The following is a 21811-nucleotide window of genomic DNA, read 5'->3' on the forward strand; positions in this document are numbered from 1 at the left end:
TATGGTCCGTGAGTGTGGGGCTGGAGGGCTACAATTTTAAATAGGAAAGTCAGAGTGGGCTTCTGAGAAGATGGCAGGTCACAAGGACTGAATGAAATGAGAGACTGAGCCAGGTCATGCAACGATCCAGGGAGAAGAGGAAAAGCTAGCTATGTGTAGCCTACAGCATCAGGATGCCAGGTAAAGCCCCCAGCTACTGGTAGCGGGCATCATCTTAACGCCCGGAACTTGTGTCTGCAGCTCCAAAGGATAAATAATAATTTCTGTCTCCTAGGAGCATAGAGAGAATCAAGATAAATCCTGCACGTGCAGATGTTTATGACGAGCTGATTGTTACACTGTCGAGGAGGAGTCTGTCCTTCTCTGGTTCTAGTCCTGGGGCCCCAGAGAACAGAGCTGGACATGGGACGCCCGCCTCTCCAGTAGGATTCTGTGTTGACTGGTGTGTTACCTGTGTGTGGGGGTCATGCATCAGGCACCAGGGGCACACTGTGGGGTGAGAGAAGCTCCCTGCCCACGAGGAGCTCTCAGCCAGAGGGATTCGGACAGTCCGGGAGAAGGAGAGAGGATGGGCCCCTGCAGATCCCACCCCCGGAAACAGTGAGGGCCACAGCCTGCCTAGAAGTCCCTCCTGGGACAAGTCCTTCCAGCCTCTCCTAAGCACATTCAGACTCTGCCTCAGTCCCCGTTTTCACCCTTTCCTGCCGGATCAGGAGGGAGCTGGGTCTCTAATTCTGGGTGACCAAAAACAATAAAATGCATGAATAGCAACAGCGGAAAGAATGACTATTTAATAGCTGAGTGTAACGAGCAGACAAGGGGTGCTGGTTTCCCTAACACTCGCTCCACAGAACAGAGAAGAGGAAAAATATTATTGTTACTCTGAGAGCTAATCACAGCCTTATATTCACCTCCTCACAAGACAGGAGGGCTGGTGGCCACATCAGAGGTGGCTTGAGCAGAGCTATGAAGTCTCGGACTCTAGGAGCATGACCGTCACTCAGCTGACTCCCGGCTGCTTGCAGGAAGGCGGGGGGAGGAAGGGAAAAGAACGAGGGCTGGGGGGACACATCGCCTGTGGGCAGAGTCCCCTCCTGCCAAGTGTTTCCTCTACGGGATGCACTGGCTGAGGCTGCTCCTTGCTCTGACCCCGATCTTCACTCCCATGTCCCTGCTGTGGTACCCGGGTCCCTTGGAGGATGCAAGCGGGGTTGCTAAGAGGGTGAGAACAGGGCCGGGAAGAGCAAAAGTAGATGCTCACCAGGTCAAGTTCCAGGAGGTCAGTCCTAGAGGAGAGACTGATGGACCAGGGAGCTGAGGGGGAGAAGCAGGAAGGGTGTAGCTGAGTATGGACCACACCGTGGAATATATTTTGAGGGAGTTGATGTATTTTGACGGGGTGGAGACTGCCCCCCAGAGCAGCAGTTCTCAGCCAGGGGTCACACGTTATGCTGGGGTGAGAGTCCCTGACAGAGTCACTTAGGCGATTTTTTTGCACAGCACTGCCTACCCCACCCCAGCATCAGATGAACGCCTTGTCCAGGGGAAATCCCCGTACTTCCTCTTCGCGGCCACGTGAGCTCTGCCATTTGTTAATGGAAGTGTGCTGTATCCCTCAGAGGAAAGAGCTCATCCAGGGGAGAGAAGAGTGGCTCAAGGGAACAGTCACTCACGAGGAATGAGGGCAGGACAGACAGGCCCAAGGGAGAGCACAGGTGGGTGGCTCTGTGTCAGAGCCCAGTTCACGTGCCTGCTGCCACTGCCCGGCTAGACCAAGCACTCTTTTTTTTTTTTTTTTTTTGGCTGTGTTGCGTCTTTGTTTCTGTGCGAGGGCTTTCTCTAGCTGTGGCTAGCGGGGGCCACTCTTCATCGCAGTGCGCGGACCTCTCACTGTCACGGCCTCTCTTGTTGCGGAGCAGGGGCTGCAGACGCCCAGGCTCAGCAGTTGTGGCTCACGGGCCCAGCCGCTCTGCGGCATGTGGGATCTTCCTGGACCGGGGCACGAACCCGTGTCCCCTGCATCGGCAGGCGGACTCTCAACCACTGTGCCACTGGGCGCCTCTCTCTTCCACTCCCATTTTGGGTGCTAGGGGACGGTCAAGGGCTAGATTCGCTGGTAGCCACTAGCCACAAGTGGCTATTTACATTTGAATGAATTAAAATTAAGTAAAATTAAGAATTCAGTTCCTCCAGTTGGTCATGCTAGCCCCATTTCAAATGTTCAGTGGCCACATGGGCTCGTGGCTACTGTATTGGGCAGCACAGAGAGAGAACATTTCCATCATGGCAGAAAGTTCTATGGACAGTGCTGGGCTGGGTCAGAAGCAGGGCAGGAGACAGAGAAAGGGAGAAACGAGCCAAGGGCTCCGGCGGTAGGGCTGCCTCTGTGAGGAGACCAGGGCAGTGCGGGAATGAGAGTCCAGGCCAGGGGAGCAGGGAGAGGGCTGGGTGGGCTTGGGGAAGAGGCAGAGAACCTGACCCGACTCCCAGGTCCCGCCTTCCAATACTGATACTCTTGGCAATACCAGTGAGCAATTAATTGGCTGGGGTGGGGTCAGGTTCCAAGCGGAGGGAGGGGAATGCGATGGAGGAGGAACCACCCCCTCTTAGCAGGTCTCAGGGCTCTGGTCCTCCCGTCCTGCCCTTCATCCTTCAGGGACCCAGGATTCTGCTGGCCCTCCTTGGTCCTACCGTGGATCCTACCCAGACCAAGCTGGCTGCTTCCTGTTGCTCATCCAGTCTGGGCAGTCAATTAATGGGCGGCAGGGCCACCACCTTCCCAATTAGTCTTATTAGCCTCTTGCTCACACACTGGAGCCAGGGCCACCCTTCGGGGAGGGGCTGTGAGTGGCCTGTGAGTAACCAAGGCCCAGCTATGACAGGGGTCCTCAGCCCAGGCCTGTCTCCGGGCTGAGGCCTTGGCGTCCAGCACCTGCGGGCCGTCCCTGGAGCCCCCTGGAAGGGACAGGTCAGGGAACTGGCTTTGGAGTGCAGACTCCAAAGGTCCGCTCGCTGATGACACACGTAATAGATGTGCGGCAAGCATGGTACTTGGGCAGTGACAGCAGGGCGTGGGGTGTAGATCCTTATACCTGGAGGAAGAGAGTGGAAGCTGAGTGAAGGGTCTCAGGGAAAGGGGGGCGTGGATCCAGAGGCTGTGGAGGGCTCCCAGGCGGGGTTAACCGTGAGGCGGGGGTGCGGGCCACAGCAGGTAGCCGGTACTGAAGGGAAAGTTGAAATGCCCACATCTGTGCGTGGAGGGAGGACGAGCAGTCAGAGAGGCCAACACTGGGGAAGGCAGGAGGGTGAAGGAGCCAGGGGACTGGGCCCCATGGTGAGGGTGGCCGCCTGGGAGTGAGCGGCCTTCGGGGCAGAGCACCTGGTTCCAGGTTAGGCAACGAGGAGCCCGGGCAGGCCAGCCAGGTGTTCCCAGGGCCATGATGCCCCACACTGCAGCCACCCCTGCTGCTGAGTAGGCAATACCCAAACAGTACTTCAGCTCCTCCCGGCCACACCAACTTCCCCCCCCCTCGCCCCCGGCACCTCCACCTCCACCTCTCCTCCCCTCCCCACAGTGACTCCTGCCCGGGAAATGTCCAGCCCTGACATAAAGGCCCCGGGTGTCCACGAGCTGCTGTCACTCAGGAGGCCACACAGTCCAAGATGGGCTCTGCGCGAGCATCCCGGATAGGGCTTGTGGGAGGGCGGGGGATGTTGGCATTGCTGCTGGCCAGTCTCCTCCTGCAAGGTAGGAGGCCGGGGGCCCTGGGCGCAGAGAGAGTGGGGAGAGGAGGGGGGCAGGACTGCAGATGCCAGGTCAGAGAAGGCTGGGGGGAGCCCTGCGTGGGGAGAGTCCAGGAGAGGACCCAGCGAGGGCGGAAGGGCAGGGGCTCTGGAATCTGATGCTTGAGTCTGGGGGCCGCTCCTCACTGCCTTGACACCTCAGGCAAACTGCTTAAATTTACTGAGCCTCCGTTTCTGAAACTCTAAAATGAGGCTAAAGTTAACACCTAGCTCTAGTTTCTCTCTGAGTCTCTAGGTAATGTGTGCCGCAGTGCCGTCGAACTCCTAGAGAGTTATCTCATGTTGGCTGTTGTTGTTATTATTATTATTCGAGTGCTAGAAGATGGAGTCGATATTTAATAGTCATAATAGTTGTCACCATTCATAGGGCCCTTTTTATGTGCGAGACACTCCACCAGCACTTTAACGCATTAGCTCGTTTGATCGTTAGAAGGATGGTGTGAGAGAAGCGTCCTCACGCTACACGGGAAGACACTGAGGCTTGAAGAGCTTAGGAAACCGGCTCAAGCTCACAAATTAGAAAGCAGTTAAGCCGGGATCCAAACCCCAGGCTGGTGACTCTGGGGCCTGTGCTGTTGATCACGGTGACCTTGCCCATGGCCCCGTGGCTGTGTGGCATCGGAGGAGCAGAGGAGGAGCGCGGGGTGGGGGTGGGGGGCTGGCTGATTAGTGCAGCAGAGTGAGGGGGGCGGGGCTGCGGGCAGAGCTGGGGTTTGGCGTGGAGGTGGATGCATTGAATTTCTTTCTGAGGAGAGAATGGGGAACTCACAGAGTGTGGAGACCTGGTTTTTGGTGGGGTGTTCAAAGGAGGAATGGCAGTAATAAATCATGTCTGATGCCTTCTGCTTTTGTAAAGCACCTTCTGCCTGCGTGGTCACATCTAGTGCTCACCGTAACGCTGTGAGGAAGGTAGGGCAGATCTGGCCTCTCCAAATGTACGACCTGAAGTACGTGGCTCTGTCCACACCACTTGGGACCAGAGGTGGTTAAGGTGGGGAGTAGAGGAAGGGTGGGGGGAGGGGGAGCCTGGGTGAGGAGCAAAGGGTTAGTTAAGGAAAGAAGTAGAGGCAGAAGCGGTCAGATGTGGGCCTGGGGGCAGGGAGGCACACGGTGCTGGCCAGCGGGGAGACAACTGATAAAGGTCAGGGGCCTCGGAGGAGGGCTGCATCCTCGTGTCCCTGAGCTGGGCTCGGGGTGCAGGGTCCTGTCCTGCTGGTACAAGCGGGTTCTGAAGCAACAGTGCGTGCCCCCATGTCCTGGCCCCCACCCAGCTTTCCTGGCATGGGCGGTGCCGAGGCGGGAAGCAGAATTTCCATTCTGTACCCAAGCCTGGCCTCTCGAGGGGAAGCTGGCGACCCAATCATAATCCTCAAGTGTCCTGTCCTCTACTGCTGTCCCCCTGCCCTCCCCCACTTTCTCTTTTTCTCAGCGTCTGTTTGGCTATTTTCCCTCCCTTCTCAGTCCTCTGTGGTTCTGTCTTTCATCTCCTCCTTCCATCTGGTCCCACGGTCTCCCCCACCTCTCAGAGTCTCAGTCTCCCCCACTCTCCATCTCTTTGGGGTCTCCCTGCCTTTTCCACCCCAAACTCTCCCTGGGCTCCTCTCAGGAGAGATCAGAGTAGCAGATGACTGAGGTGGGTCTGGGAGGGGAGAAAGAAAGTCCAGCCTCTCTGGCCCTTGCTAACCACTACTTTCCTCCCCAGGGACCTTGGCCAAGAGCATTGGGACCTTCTCAGACCCCTGCAGGGACCACACGAGTATCACCTCCCCCAGTGACCCCTGTCTCCTGGGGAAGGGGAGCTCCAGCAGCTTCAGTAGCCGAAGTGGCTCCAGCAGTTCCAGCAGTTTCCTTTCGAGTTCCAGTGGCTCCCGTGGTGGCTCCAGTGGCGGCTCCAGCGGCGGCTCCAGCGGGTCCATTGCTACCCGGGGTCGTTCTTCAGGATTTCCGTTATTTAAGCCGGGAACGGGGTATTCGCAGATAAGCTACTCCTCTGGACCTAGCCCTGGTCTACAGGGTGCATCTAGTTCCTCCCAGTCAGGAAGCCTCAGCTCCCAGTCTGGAGGAGGCTCGAGCTCTTCTGTTTCCCAGACCTCCTCGATGTCCAGCAGCAGTGGCCATGAGGTCAACGCCAAGCTGAGTCCCTGTAGTTCCAACATCCCTGACTCTCCCTGCAGTGGGGGACCCATCGTCTCGCACTCTAGCCCCTACATCTCCAGCTCCCATTCTGTGTCTGGGGGTAAAATGCCTGTAGTGGTGGTGGTGGAGCAGCATGGCTCTGGTGGCCCCGGAGTGGGTCAAAGCGTCCCCTGTAGCAATGGTGGCCTTCCAGGGAAGCCCTGCCCCCCCATCACCTCTGTAGGCAAATATGGCAGCTATGAGGTGGTGGGTGGCTCCTCTGACAGTTATCTGGTCCCAGGCATGACCTACATCAGGGGCAAAATCTACCCGGTGGGCCACTTCATCAAAGAGCACCCCATCAAAGGCTCTCCAGGGGTTCCCTCCTTTGCAGCCGGGACCCCCATCTCTGAGGGCAAATACTTCTCCAGCATCCCCATCATCCCCAGCCACAGCTCTTCTAGTTCCAACATCTACCAGTCGGGAGCTTCCTCGGCCATTGTGTTCCAGCCGGTGGGCTCTGGTGGGGTCCTGCCCTATGGCGTTGGCTCCAAGGGCTCTAAGGAGCCCTGCTCCCTCTCTAGCTCTGGAGTCCACAGCAGCTCTAGCCTTTCCAGCAGTTCTGCTTCATCTTTCCAGCCCTGTGGTGGTGTTTCCCAGAGGCCCAGCTCCTCACCAGGCACTGGCTCCTTCAGTGGCAGCTCCAGCTCCCAATCCCATGGCAAAATCATCCTCCAACCCTGTGGCAGCAAGTCCAGCTCTTCTGGTCACTCTTGCATTTCTGTCTCCTCTTCAACATTGAGTAGGCGTCGAGCTGGCTCTTCCCAACATGACCCCTCAGCTGGTGCCAAGCCCTGTGGCTTTGGCAGCTCTGGAACGATCCCCTGCCACTCCATCCGGGACATCCTAACCCAAGTGAAACCCCTGGGGCCCCAGCTAGCTGACCCTGAAGTTCTCCTACCCCAGGGAGAGTTACCTAACAGTCCATAAAGCAGATTTTGCCTACACAGACGTGCAGGCACACACACACACACACACACACACACACACACACACACGCACCATCTCCCAGGTGGGAGAAGTCCAGGAGCCCAGCCATGGGGGTAGCTCAGTTTTCTTCCACCCTCCCAAGACAGCTGCTCTGCTTCCCCCGTTGTCCCAATGTGGCAGACTCTCCCTATCAGCTCTTCTTTCTTTACCTCCCCAAATTGTAGGCTCCAAATCCCTTTCCTCATTCTCTCCTACTGTTTAGATTCCCATTGTACTGCAGTGCCCTCCCTGCCAGATACCCTCTCCCTAGCATTTCCTCTGCCATTTCTTTGAGACAGTATAGTCCATTGGCTAATCCTACTCGTTCCGATTCTTGACTGGGAACCCCCTGAAATGTCCTACAGTAACTCTGATGCCTGGACAAGCCATCCCCTCCCCACCCCCCGCCCCCCCTTTGCCAAATAAAGCACAATCCAAACAGTTATTTGAAAACAGTGACCATTTTTCACTGATCTCATTTCACCATCTGGTCAACCAGCATGATATCCTGTTGGGTTCTCACACTCCCAATTCCACTCCCACGCTCCATTATAGAGCTCAGCACACCCTTTTTGAGTTCCCAACATTCCTCTTTGTCTCTCAAGGTCTCCATCTCAGTCCCCCTTCCTGGCTGCCACTTCCCTCAACGTTCAGAGGCTTCCCTGTGTGTAGGAGATACCAGGGTATCTGCAGAGACTGGAGCAGGCTCCCTGCTCTCTCTGGGTCCTGGACAGATGTCTCAATAAACTGTGTGAACTGGATTAGACTTTTTGCCTTCTTGGAGCCCTGGGTCTCCTCTTGGGACCTGAGTGATGCTCTCTTATGCCTCTAAAGGTCCTGTGTCCCCCACTTTCATTCATAAATTGGCCTGGTATTTCTTACATCTTACAGCTCCTCCCACAAAGGAGGAAAATCATAAATATTTGTTAAACTGAAAGCAGGGGTTAGTTGGTCTCCCAGATCCTTCCTCTCCATCTCTTCTCTCTCGTTGCCCCAGGAAATCCATTCTTGTTCCACTGCCCATTCACGCTGCAGTCCTCCCCTCTCCTTACATAGAGCCTTAATGATTTCCTCCCCCTCCCCACCTGACTCCTTCTCCTTATCCATTAGTTGGCCTCACCTTCAAGATGCCATCCTCTCTGGGAGTCCCGAGCATCGATTTCCTGGGTTTCTGGGACACCAGGAGCCTTGGGAAGGCTGGAACACAGCAGCCCGGACCACATTCCTGGGGACTGAGTAGGAGCTAAGGGGGGCGTGGTTCTGGGAGCTGCGGGTGGAGGAAGTGAAAGACAGAGAGGACAGGGGCATGACGGGTGTACAGCCGAGCAAGGTGACCCACTGACCTACATTGAAACGCCCCAGCCCATGACAGGACAGTGTCCTCCCCAGCAGTGTCCTCTCCACCTTCACACTCCTGCTGCCTCTGCTGTGGTTCTGGAGTGAGAGCTGGGAGAGGTGAGAGGGCTGAACACTACAGTGGGGAAGGGGAGGTGGCCTCCATGGGAGAAGATTGAAAAAGTAGACAGGTGCCAAGGGCCACGCGACTATGTTCTGGAGACAGCAGGGAAGACACTGAGGCCAAGGAAGCTCTCATGCCCCAAGGAGGGGAGGGTGGGCTGTGCTCACCCTTACAGGAAGAGCCTCACCCCAAAGCACAGGCCACCTCTCAGAGCCTCTGCTTGGCTGCAAAGGAATTCACCCCCACCTTAGGATCTAGCTCATTCCCTCCTATAGGGATGATGTCAGCTGGCCCCAAATCTAGGACTGTTGTTGAATTCTCGAATCAGCAGAAATATGTTTTGTTGATCAGAAATGACCTGGGGCAGCTGAGCCAACCTGCAGGGTTGACTGAAGACAGAGGAGGGCTCCAGAACAGTCCCATTTCTGTCATCACTGTGGGGTCACCCTTGGTTACCATGTGCCCCCTGGACTGCAGCCAATGACAGGAATCAAGGCCCTCAGAGGCTCTGTGGACCACAATTGTGGGAGGGACGCAGCCTCTGACACGAGTATTCCTCTAGTTTCTGGTGTGATCCAGGTCAAAATGTTTTGCAAAGCTGTTGGATGTCACCCCAAAAGGCTGCTGCCCTGTACCCACTGGCCAGATCTGCACTCTTTTTAAAAAAGTTTTTATTGGAGTATATGTTGTCCACTGGCCAGATCTGGAGGAGCTCTTTACCCTTCCAGTAGCCAGCTAGCAGGGGCTGGGGATGAGGATGGAATGGTAAAACCTAACAGCTAATATTTAAACTTCATGCAACAAGAGAAGCCTAGTCTGGGTGCGTCTTGGAAGCAATAGAGAAACAAAGGCGTTTAAACACTTTTTATAGGAAAAATTCAAACATATTTAAGAGTAGACAAAATACTTAATGAATCCCTATGCTCTCATCAATCAGCCTTAATAATGATCAGCTCATGGCTATTTGACATGTCAATGCCCTCCTTCTACTTAGTTGGAAACATCTGCTCTCTCTCTCTCTCTCTGTATCTCTTGTATATTCTGTGGACACATTTGACCATCTAAGGTAGGCAGACTTGTGCCCTCCCCATGACCAGAGATGTCCACGTCCTGATGCCTGGAAACTGAATATGTGAGGTTACATAACAAAGGGAAACTGTTTGCAGATGGAATTACGGTTGTTAGTTAGATGACCTTAAAGTAGAAAGATTATATGGGATTATTTGGGTGAGTCCGAGGTAATCATAAGGGTCTTTAAATATGGGAGAGGGAAGAAGGGGAGGTCAGACTGATGCCACGTGAGAAGATCCTGCTGTTTCTGGCTTTGAACATGGAGGAAGGGGACCATGAGCCGAGGAATTCAGGTGGCCTCTGGAAGCTGGAAGATGCAGAAAGGCTCTACCAACACCTCAATTTTAACTCAGTGAGACCCATGTCAGACTTCTACTCTTCAAAATTGTAAGATAGTAAATTTGTGTTGTTGTAAGCCATTAAGTTTGTGGTTACTTGCTATAGCAGCCATAGCAAACCAATACACCATCATCTCTTAAGGATGGGAACCAGGTCTATTTCCCTAGACACAGGGTCTCATCTAGGAGCAGCCCCTCAGAAGGGGGCCACTTCTGCACCCCAGAACCTCCTGCAGGTTGAGGTCAAGATGATGTAGCTATGGGGATGCACGAGAAAGGGGTGCTGGAAGAGAATGGTATGGATCCCAAAGAGAAACAGAATCAGGTGTTTCTATTGCTGAGAAGTCAGTGAAGAGATTGGGACCCCAAGGGTGAAGGTCCTCATGTGCCTGGTGTCAGCAGCCAGGAAGGGTAGGGCTGGCAACGAGTGATGAGCTGTGAGCCAGGACACCTGGGTTAGGAAGGGGTGGGGAGCTTGAGGAGAGGAGCAGGGTGGGAACACCCAGCTTCCCTGAGTCATTCAAGTGACATCTGTTGCCACAGAATGAATTAGGAACGAGGGTGGAACGTAGAGCTATATTGTTTCCACAACCACTGGCTCAGCCTGTTTCTGATGTCCCCCACCCACTAACAGGATAAAGGGCTGGCTGTCTTGAGGCTGAGGGAGATGCAGAGCGAGATGCAGGGCCATGTCGCAGGGAGCCGGGCTCCTCTGGGCCTGCTCCTGGTCTGTCTTCATCTCCCAGGTATGGAGGCTGTGGCAACCTTTGGGCAGGAGCGGACTGGTGGTCCTCGGGGAACTGGGACTGAGGGAAGAGGTAAAGGTGGGAGTGTGTACAGTTGGGTCCCTGAGGGAGGAAAGAGTTGGCACAGGCAAAGTGGAGGGACTTGAAGCAAAGGGAATCAGGGAGTCAGGGAAGGGAGGGCACTGAGACTAAATATCTGGTCCACTGGCTGCCTCCTCTTCCCCTTCCCTCAGGCCTCTTTGCCCGGAGCATCGGTGTGCTGGAGGAGAAATTTCCCCAAGACTTGGGGATCAACCTGCCTCTGCTTGAACGACCTTCCTTGACCAGCCCCTCCAACTTGGAACATCCTCAGCCCAAACCAGACCCTGAGCCTAATTCGGCAAGGGCTCCTCTGGAGCCCAATGCTTCTCCATCACCTGGCTCTCAACCTGCAGGAGGTGCTGGGGTACAGATGTGGCCCCCATCTGGGGAGCTGCCCTACATGGATTCCTGGTCCTCGGAGGACCCTTGGCCGATGATGCCTGCTGTGTTCGAGGACTATGTGGGAGAAGAGCTGCCTGAAGAACCGTCCTACTTTTCTAGTGAGGCTGCCCTCCCTCCGGGCAGTGGGCCTTTTCTTGCAGAGCCCTTTGCATACCCCGCGGGCCCCTCACCCGAGGCTTCACTCCTCCCCCAGGACTCTGAGTCTAGAGGGCCACTCCACTCTACTGTGCTGGACGTCCCGAGAAAAATCCTTGCCCGACCCCGTCCCGGGTCTCTCCTCAATGGGATTCCATGGTCACTTCTGCCTGGTTCCCCCTGGGGGGCCCTGAGTCCCCGTGTACCCTGGGGAGGTGGAGGTCCTGGCACTGGATGGAGACCCTTTTACCCTGTGGGAAACTGGGGTAACATTAATCCATACCCAAGTACTAGCTGGGGGTATCCAGGTGCCAGATGGAAGACTATTAATTGGTATCCAGGTACTAGCAGGAAGAATATTTATCTACACCCAGGCAATAATCAATTTCCTCCCAGAGTTCTCCGTGCTCCTGGCTCTTATAGGAGCATCCCAGACAGCTTTCCCAATCCTCAAAACCCTGAGTCATAATGGAGTTAGGAGAATGACAGAGCGGGGGCAGCCCTAAGTTAGAAGTCAGAGAGGGGAGTCCTGCTCCCTCCCCTTGCAGTATGAGCTAAATCAAGATCCTATCAGCTGTTTTCTAGCGTCCTCTCCACTTTCACTGCCTCCCTGCTCCCCATATGCTGATCTCCAATAAAACACAGCACTTACTGAATCCGCTTCTTGTCAGTGTCTTTGTTTCTGGGTGCAAACTGGAGTTTTGTCCATCCCCATTTTCTAGTCATCCTCATGTCCCTCTAGGGTCCTCCTGACACTCTCTTGCTATCCCCATCCTTTGCAAAAGATCAAAGCCCAGGTGTTTGAGGGTGGGGCCTTGTGGTCTCATCTGCGCCAAGTGGGAGAGCTGGTTCTAGAATAGTCCTGGAATCTGAAAAGGGGAGGAGGGGCAGCAGGACTAACTGAGGTGGCACCTGTGGCAGGAGGCAAGGATGAGGTCCAGGAGGTTGGTACCAGGACCAAGTGGGGAATGAATAGTCTTTGATTCAGAGACACAGAGGGTCAGAGAGAGTCATTTTTGTCTATGCTTACCTTTTCTTCCCAGAAAGTTATGGTTCTTGGAAGTGGAAGAGGCATTGATCTCCCTTACACGCATCACTTGGTACACTGTGCCCCAGAGAACCACAGACTTTGGGCATTTGCTGAACAAATAGCAGACCTCAATAGAGGAAGAAAGGAAAGGGAGAAGGGACAGGGAGAGAGAAACTTGGAGCCAACAGTCCTGCCTATGGCTGCATTTGATGCTTTTATTCTCAAGTGATGACACAGTCTCTTCTTTTGGTCACACTACCCTCCCTTTGGTTTTCCCAGGAGCTCAGTATCCTTGTACAGGAGTTGGAGTGGGGTGAGGAAGGGTCATTCTAAGAAAGTGCAGAAGGAAGTTAACAGAAGCTGGTGGGGGTGATGGGGTTTCCAGGGGGCACACTTCTGGTGTCCACCCATGTCTTCCCATCACCAGTCACACCACCCTCTATCACCCCAACCTCCTCCCCCAGTTCTTTCCCACCCTGGACTCTCACTTTCTCCCTGTCCTGGGGCAGGCAGTTCTGTTTTCAGCACCTGTCCCTTCCACAAGCCCAAGCTCATTCTCAGGCTTGGTCTCATTTCTGTCTGTCCCTCTTTCTGGCTGCCTCCCTCTCACTCCTATTTGCACTTTTAAATTCTGTGTCAGCACTCCCCTCCTCTGTTCCCCACAAGCACCACGGGAAAGGGACTTTGCTTGTTCACTGCGGAACTCCCAGCACCACGGACAGCGTCTGGACCAAGGTCAGCACTCAGCAAACACTGAGTCAACGCACTCGCACTCTCTCTCTGACTCCCTTGTTTTCTCTCTTCTTCCACTTTATTCCTGAGCCACAGGGCTGCACACAGACTCCCATCTGTACTGCTACCATACCCTTCCCAGAGCCTCACTGACATCTCCCTAGAAACCCCACAAAACCCTTCCTAGCTTGGGAATGCTCCAAGAATTCCATTCTTTCACCTTCATTAACAACTGTGAGGAAGAGGTTGTAAGATAAAGAAACTGAAGCTCAGAGAGATTAAGCAATTTACACAAGGTGACATAGCTAACACGTGACAGAGTCAGTGACTCAAACCAAATTTTTCTATGTGTCCAGGGAGTGTTCAAGTATATTATGCAATTAACAAAAACCCATCTAATTTTTATTGAGTACTTGCTATGTGCCAGACTCTGGACGAGTTGCTTTCACAACACCCTTCCAGCTAATTGCCACAACAATCCCATTGTGTAGGCACTGCTGGGCCCATTATACAGGTGGAGATACTGAGGCCCAGAGAGGGAGGTGAGCCAAGGCTGACAGAGGTAACACTGAGCCGGGGGAGTGCAGTTCATCCACTACTCGCTGCTGATGGATGGTCCCGGGTAGCCGTGGTCAGCTTTGTCGGACTGGTCTTTGCTTTAGGGCTAGTTGTTGCTATTAAAAAAAAAAAAAAGTGAGATTGGTCAGTAATCTGTGATATAATAAATGTCCTAAGGTCTGCAGTGGGAGCTGCTGCTCATATACAGATTTTTACATTTTTATTAGTGGTTAATTGGTGGAAGTAGCTGCTGGAGTAGCAGGAGTCATTTCTTGAAGGTTCTACAGTAGAGAGAGCACTTGGCTGGAAGTTGGAAGACAAGGTTCCCCTTCCATGTGCCCACACAGCTCTCTCTGCTGTGACAATTTGGGCTGGTCATTTGCCTCTACAGACCTTAGTTTTCTCATCTGTAAAATGGGATGACAGCAGATGTCCAATCTACCTCGCAGGATTGTTATGAAACTTAATTAAGATAATGATAGGACTTCCCTGGTGGTGCAGTGGTTAAGACTCTGCGGTCCCAATGCAGGGGGCCCAGGTTCGTTCCCTGGTCAGGAAACTAGATCCCACATGCATGCCACAACTAAGACTGGGCCACAACCAAATAAAAAAAAAATAAATGATAATAAATAAATAAATATTAAAAAAAAGGTAATGATAAAGTGCATTAGAGACTGAAAAATGGAGCAGGTGTAAGGGCCTGATTATAATGCAAAATGTTGTCTCAGTGAGGCAGTCCTGGTGGCATCTCAGAGAAGGAGAGTTCTCAGCCCACAGTGGGCTGGTCAGGGTAGTGGCCGTAGTTGACTTCACGGTTGACTGTTGAGTGTGGTGTGATGCTTCCCCCTGGGAATTACACTCAAGAGAATTATTCCAAGATCAAGAAGGGAGAGTTGGCTCCTCCTTGAACTATTTCATTCCTCAAACAAACTTGTGTTCTCTCAGACGTTTTTCACTTACACACACACTCTCGGGTGATTGTAATAATGGCGTCCTTTATCACATATTTACCATGAACAAAATGTGTTACAGGGTTATCTCAACTCTCACAACAATTCTAGGATGTACTTACTCTGATTATTTCTATTTTACAGGTGAAGAGACTGAGGCTCAGCAAGGTTAGGTAACTTGCTGAAGGTCACACAGCCAGTAAGAGGTGGAGCTTGGGTATGGTACCACTTGGAAACCACAAGCAAAGTTGGGCAAACTGCACAGAGCAGGTGAAAGCAAGATTCTCCAGCCCCTACAGTTTAATCACCACCTGGAGTCCTTCCTCCGACACGTCCATTTTCAGCCATTTTCATGTCATCTGAAGACCAGCAGCCAGACTGTGCTTTTGTCTCTCCAGACCAAATGCCTGCCTCTTGTGTTCCTCTCATTCCACTGGAAGGATGTCCCCTATTGCCTTTTTATACCTCTTTCTTTCTTTCTTTTCTTTTTTTTTTTTTCATTGTTTGGCAGCTCACAGGATCTTAGTTCCTCAACCAGGGATAGAACCCGCCCCTTTGGCAATGAAAGCATCGAATCCTAACCACAGGACCACCAGGGGACTCCCTCTACCTCTTTCTAGGTCTGCTTTCTCCCTTTGCTGTCAGGAAACTGGTAACACATCAGGAAGACACTTTTATGAGCCCAGATTGTCACACGTGAGAGTGAGCACACCAGCCCTCGGAAAGATTGGTCACATGCCAGGGTTTCTAGTTCTGTCCACTCACAGAATATCCTGGTCAAGGAGGCCTGTACAGTCCAGGGGAGGGATAGTGGGAGGAGAATAGGTGTTTCAGGTCTTAGAGGCATGGTCGTGGCCAGGGTAGGAAGGACGGTTTTCACATTCTCAGTAGCAATGACTGTTCGGGGTTGTTATTGTCCCCACAGAGATCAGTGGGGTGGATATGGCTTATCCTGAGGTGGTAGTAAAGTTGGTGCTATACCTGCTGTTTGGTTTAAAGCAGTGGGCTAGGGGCTTCCCTGGTGGCGCAGTGCTTGAGAATCCGCCTGCCAAAGCAGGGGACATGGGTTCGATCCCTGGTCCGGGAAGATCCCACATGTCGTGGAGCAACTAAGCCCGTGCACCACAACTACTGAGCCTGCGCTCTAGAGCCCATGAGCCACAACTGCTGAGCCCGTACGCCACAACTACTGAAGCTCGCGCGCCTAGAGCCCATACTCCGCAACAAGAGAAGCCACCGCAATAAGAAGCCCACCCACCGCAAAGAAGAGTAGCCCCCGCGCACCGTAACTAGAGAAAGCCCACGCGCAGCAAGGAAGACCCAACGTAGCCAAAAAGAAATAAATTTATAAAAAAAATAAATAAATAAAGCAGTGGGCTAGGTTGACGTGAAATAATTTCTTGTCTAATAGGGTCTCCAGTTAGGCAAGCCCCACTGTGGAAAGGTGGTAGAAACAAGTTGTGAACTAGTTTTGAGACCATTTAATCTTTCTTGGCCTCAGGAAGGCAGTTATGACTGATTGAGCGGAAGCCGTTTTCTTTGGCATGTTTCTCAGTGTTCCTCTGTCTCCTCTCTATGTACCTTTTTGCGGTGCTTAACTGCTCCCTGGCTACCCAGGACAATCCATCAGGATTCCCCTCTGGCTGGTCTGACCATTCATCCCATGCACTGGACTTTCCCCCTTGCCTCACCCCCATCAAAACCCACCTCTCCTGTACCCCACTTCTTTGGGGCTCTCTGTTCACTGTGACATTGTAAGATGCTGAATTCAGAAGAACTGACTCTGTTAGTGATGAACAGGGGCGAAGATGATGAGCCTAGAAAGATAAAACCAATCTACTATGTTAGTGGGCCCTTAATTATCTGACCCCAGCCTCCCCTCCTGGAACACACCGCCATTGTCTAAAGGACTTTAAGGCATTTCTGTGTAATGTAAAGTTTATCACCCTTACGAATTTGTTAAACAATTAACATTTAAGCACAAAACAACCTTCCTCTGCATACTAGTTACATAACTACTACCTCAAAACTTACAGATTTAATAAACCAAATTTTATTCAAACATTGATATTGTTTCACACTTAAACCAATTTAAGCATTTAATTCAGATCTCAAGTCTGATGTGTGAGATTCTCTTAAATGTCTTAACCCCCCCAAGCAGCAAACAAACACAAAAGTTATTATAACATTTACAAAACCAATCACTTCACTTCCACTAAAAATCAGTTATGAAAGCCTCGTTCCATGGATTTAAGCTTCTTTCTTTTTTTTATTCCTTAAATTCTTTTTATTTTTTAAAAAACCCTTATTTTTTTCCCCGTTGCCATAATGCATTTTTATTTTTTAAACTTATTTCTTTATTATCCTTCTCTTTCCTCTTCTATTCTTGGGTTGGGTTGCCTTTCTAGGATGTCAGTATTTTCTCTTTTTATCCCATCCTGAGGTTTCAATAAACTTAGGAATGGCATGTGACCACTTTAGTCTTGTCTGGACACGAGACGTGGTCGCACAGCTTATGATTCAGATCTGGGCTGCTGATCCCCAGCATGAGCTGTGGCTCTTTCCTTCTCCTCCCCGCCCCTCTTCCTCTTTCTCCTTTCCTCCTCCTCCTTTTTCTCTTTCTCCTCTTCCTTCTTCTAATTAAAGAAGACTAGTTGAGTCAATAAAACTTAAAAAAAAACTTTCTTGAGATATTAATTTACACACCATATAATTTGCCCATTGAAAGTCTATACTTCAGTTTTCAGTGTACTCACAGAGTTGTGCAAACATCACCACAATCAATTTTAGAACGTTTTCATTGTTCCCCAGAGAAAGTCCGTGCCCATTAGCAGTCACTCCCCATTCCCCTTCCCCTAGCCCTAGGCAACCACCACTCTACTTTCTGTCTCTATGAATTTACCTATTCTGGACATTTCATATAAATAGAAAATACAATATGTAGTCTTCTGTGACTGGCTTCCTTCACTTAGCACAATGTTTTCAAGGTTCATCCATGTTGTAGCAGGTATCAGCACTTCATTTCTTTTTATTGTTGAATTCTCTATTATTTCATTGTATAGGTACAACACACTGTATTTATCCATTCATCCGTTGATGGATATTCTGAGCAGTTTTCACTTTTTGGCTATCATGTATCATGGTGCTATAAACATTTGTGTGCAAGTATTTGTGTAGACATGTATTTTCATTTCTCTGGAGTATATACCTAGGAGTGACTTTCTGGGTCACATGGTAACCCCATGTTAAGCCTTTTGAGGAACTGCCGAACCGTGATTCTCCAAAGCTGCTTCACCATTTCACATTCCCACCAGCTGTCTATGAAGATTCCAATTTTTCCATATTCTTGTCAACAGTTGTTATTATCTGTCTTTTTATTAGAGCCTGCCTAGTGGCTGTGAAACTGTATCTCACTGGAGAATAAAACTCTTTTTAAGTGTATAGATTTTAGAATTTTGCAATGCGGGTCTCTCACTGTTGTGGCCTCTCCCGCTGCGGAGCACAGGCTCCGGACGCGCAGGCTCAGCGGCATGCGGGATGCGGGATGCGGGATGCGGGATCTTCCCGGACCGGGGCACGAACCCGTGTCCCCTGCATCGGCAGGCGGACTCCCAACCACTGCGCCACCAGGGAAGCCCAATTAAGAAGACTTTTAATGTCACCAAGAGGCTGAAGGAGAGGAACACACCCTGGACCAGGTTGTGTGTGAGAACAAAGCAGAGGCACAGAGTCAGCTCACTGTAGAGACTCTGAAGTCATTAGATTGGGACAGGATTACGTGCTCAGTGATTTCTGCACCTGGCTAGGTCTGTTTGAGCTATAGTCATTCAGGGTGAGACCATATTCAACCCTGTTACGGGTTGAATTATGTCCCTCTATGTTGAAGTCCTGACTCTGGGTACCTATGAATGTCATCTTATTTGGAAATAGGGTCTTTACAGAAGTAATCATGTTAACATGAGATCATTAGGGTGGGGCTTAATCCAATAGGACTGGTGTCCATATAAAGAGGAGGAAATTCGGACACAGACACACACAGAGGGAAGACAATGTAAAGACATAAGGATAATGTCACCTACAAGACAAGGAACGCCTGAGACTACTGGAAGCAAGGAGAGAGGCATGGAACAGATAGATTCTCAGGGCCTTCAGAAGGAACCAACTCTGCTGACACCTTGGGTTCAGATTTCTAGCTCCAGAACAGCGAGACAACAGGTTTCTCTTGTTTAAGACACCCAGTTTGTGATGCTGTGTAGGGCAGCCCTAGCAACTATGCAAACCCTTTAACATACACCTCCTTCACCTGCCACCTCTCCAGTCTTCTCTCCAGGATCACCCGAGTTGTTACCAGTCATCTGCAACTCAGTGCAATGGACTCTCAGATAACTTGCTTGAAAGCAGGTTACACTGTTCACTCAGTTAGCTGTCAACATTGCACACTTACTATGTCAAGGCACTGGGGCTACAGTAGGGAACACGACTCACATGGTCCCTTCCTCCTGGACCTTACAGGCTAACAGGGGTGAAAAACACATCACATGTTTACATGAAGAATACTGAATTTAAAACAGTAATGTGTTATAGAGCAGGGCAGTCCCGTGTGTGTGTGTGTGTGTGTGTGTGAAGGGGCTTGCAGGATCGTGGCAGGGCAGGCACCTTCCAGGCAGAAGGAGCAGCTGTGTAGGACTTCCCTGGTGGTCCAGTGGTTGGGACTCTACGCTTCCAGTGCAGGGGGCGTGGGTTCGTTTCCTGGTTGGGGAACTAAGATCCCACATGCAGAGCGGCCAAAAAAAAAAAAAGAAGAAGAAGGAACAGCTGTTTGAGGAGGGGAGGCACTGGAGCAGATCCTGCGGGGCCTTGTAGGCCCTCTTAGAGATTTGGGGTTTGGGGGTTTTATCCATATCTGAAGAACCATGAGAATTCAGAGGTTGAAGCAGGGGAGAAACATATTTACCTTTCAAAGTGATTTTTCAGAGTGGAGAAGGGATTGAAGGGGAGTGAGTGTTGATGAGCTAAGGGGGAGATTTTGATGATGGAGGAGCTTCAATAATGTGAGAAATGGGTGCAAAAAAGAGCTTCAGATTTGTTGGCTGCTGACTCCAGCTGGGCAAGTCACCCGGAGAGGAAATGACTCCTCAGAAGCCTTCAGGCGGCCTGGCACAGTGAGTGTTTCGTGCACAGGGAGGTGCTTTTATTTAATTATTAAATTCGTTTCCTGTTTGTGCCCTTCTTTCTCACATGGGGATCCTCATGGCCTCTGGCCCTGGTGGTTACAGCCATCTCCTAATTGGCCTCTTACCCACAGGCCTTGTCTCCTGCAGCCCATCCTAAGGTCAGCTCTAGCTGGGGAGAGGGGAGAACAGGGAGGTATTGTTTAAAAGGTATAGACTTTCAGATTTACAAGATGTAAAGGGTTATGGTGATGGATGGTGGTGATGGCTGCACAACAATGTGAATGGTTTTTGGTTTTTTTAAAATTAATTATATTTATTTATCTCTGGCTGCGTTGGGTCTTCGTCGCTGCCCGCAGGCTTTCTCTAGTTGTGGCGAGCGGGGGCTACTCCTCGTTGCGGTGCGCGGGCTTCTCACTGCAGTGGCCTCTCCCGTTGCGGAGCACGGGCTCTAGACACGCGGGCTTCAGTAGTTGTGGCACGTGGGCTCTAGAGCGCAGGCTCAGTAGTTGTGGCGCACAGGCTTAGTTGCTCTGTGGCATGTGGGATCCTCCCGGACCAGGGCTCAAGCCCATGTCCCTGGGATTGGCAGGCAGATTTTTTTTTTTTTTTTTTGCAGTACGCGGGCCTCTCACTGTTGTGGCCTCTCCCGTCGTGGAGCACAGGCTCCGGACGCGCAGGCTCAGCGGCCATGGCTCACGGGCCCAGCCGCTCCGCGGCATGTGGGATCTTCCCGGATCGGGGCACGAACCCGTGTCCCCTGCATCGGCAGGCGGACTCTCAACCACTGCGCCACCAGGGAAGCCCTGGCAGGCAGATTCTTAACCACTGCGCCACAAGGGAAGCCCGTGAATGTTTTTAATATTACTGAACTGTACACTTAAAAATGGCCAAGATGGTGAATTTTATGTTATGTGTATTTTAATACAATTTTTTAAAAAGTCAGCTCTAGTCAGGCCACTCCCCTGCTCAAGTATCAGCTGGTTGCAGAGCCTGGAACTTGCACTGAAGGTCATTACCATGTGGCCAACTGGCCCCCTGGATTCTGGCTTCCTCCGTTCCTCACCCTGATCCCTGGGCCCTGCTCTAGGCCAGGGCGGACACTACTGGAGGAACTCAGAGAGTGGCTTTAGAACCAGTGAATGCATGTAAACAAGCAAGTACCTGGCCCCTGCCCAGCACCTGGCCCAGCGGCCAGCCCTCAAGCCCTTGGCCGCCCCGCACCCTTGCTCCCGTCACCCACCCCCCTCCTCAGTGAAAATCAGGAAAGAAAAAAAAAAAAAGGTACCCAGAAAAAAGAAAATAATAGAGACGTACAGCTTGATCTCTTTTTTAGACGGTATATTCATGGAGAAAGTTCCTTCAGGGTGTTATTCAGCAGTTACTCCCTGGTGGTGGAAGCTTCTCAGATTTTTACTTAGTAACCATAGGCACCGTTTGAACTTTTTCAAGGAGCATATACATACAATACTAGGTTTACAATGAAAACAAAGAAACCAAACCAACAAACAAACCAACCCCTCTGCAAATGACTCCTTGTTCAAGAAGTCTTTCCTGACCCCTCACTGAACTCCTCTGCCCTGTGCCTTTCTCATGACATTGAATAATTATGGTTGTAACTACTGTAAGTAATGGGCCAGGCACTAAACTCTCCAAATCTGTTTCCTAATCTGTAAAAGGGGGGATAGTCAGAGATCCCATGGGATAGAATTGCTGAGATGACTCAAGCAAATAATTGCATGTTAAATGCTGACCGTAGTATCTGCCACAATAAGAACTCAATAAACTTTTGCTGCTGTTACTATTATTACAATTTTCTCTAATTCCAAACAACCATCCAAGGTAGGCATTATCAACAATATAAATGATGAATTCTCTTGCTTCATTTTATATGAGGTAAACCCCTCTGTAATGCTTTCCAAGGGAAGACAAGAGGAAGGAACCAGCACTGAGGAAAGACAGAGAGTACTAGGCAGCTTACTGTAAGAACACATTCATTCTGGCCGTCGTTGCTGCTGACCCGGGGCAGGTTAGAGCAGCTCTCGAAGTTTTTATAAAACGGAGATAATAATATCGCTCCCCAACTTGTATGGATTCAACGAGACGACTCATGTAAATCACTTAGCACCGCTGCTACAACTATTGCCATTTCTGTTGCTGCCCAAACTATAGCCATTAATTATCCTCACT

The 21811-nt window shown here is 51.2% G+C and overlaps 2 protein-coding genes across 4 annotated transcripts; both read left to right on the plus strand.

Moving 5' to 3' along the window:
• On the plus strand, positions 1–7709 carry CDSN (corneodesmosin). Of its 3 annotated transcripts, none has more exons than XM_027099486.1 (2): positions 1–180; positions 5507–7709. In XM_027099486.1, the coding sequence occupies exons 1-2, from the start codon at positions 174–176 to the stop codon at positions 6907–6909; spliced, it is 1410 nt and encodes a 469-aa protein (XP_026955287.1). In that variant the 5' UTR covers positions 1–173; the 3' UTR covers positions 6910–7709. The 3 variants fall into 3 exon arrangements, 2 of the variants coding, with proteins under 2 accessions (XP_026955287.1, XP_026955286.1); XR_003431238.1 differs by lacking the exon at positions 5507–7709 and adding an exon at positions 275–719 and having other exon boundaries at positions 66–180; XM_027099485.1 differs by lacking the exon at positions 1–180 and adding an exon at positions 3664–3748.
• A 2724-nt stretch (positions 7710–10433) lies between these two features.
• CUNH6orf15 (chromosome unknown C6orf15 homolog) lies at positions 10434–11836 on the plus strand. Its single transcript, XM_027099507.1, has 2 exons — positions 10434–10562; positions 10796–11836. Exons 1-2 carry the CDS (start codon positions 10484–10486, stop codon positions 11647–11649), a joined length of 933 nt encoding a protein of 310 aa, XP_026955308.1. The 5' UTR covers positions 10434–10483; the 3' UTR covers positions 11650–11836.
• The last annotated feature ends 9975 nt before the right edge of the window (positions 11837–21811 follow it).

This window comes from Aethalodelphis obliquidens, unplaced genomic scaffold (genome assembly GCF_003676395.1).
Source record: "Aethalodelphis obliquidens isolate GAN/ISIS:26980383/991018 unplaced genomic scaffold, ASM367639v1 scaffold131, whole genome shotgun sequence".
Lineage (NCBI taxonomy): Eukaryota > Metazoa > Chordata > Mammalia > Artiodactyla > Delphinidae > Aethalodelphis > Aethalodelphis obliquidens.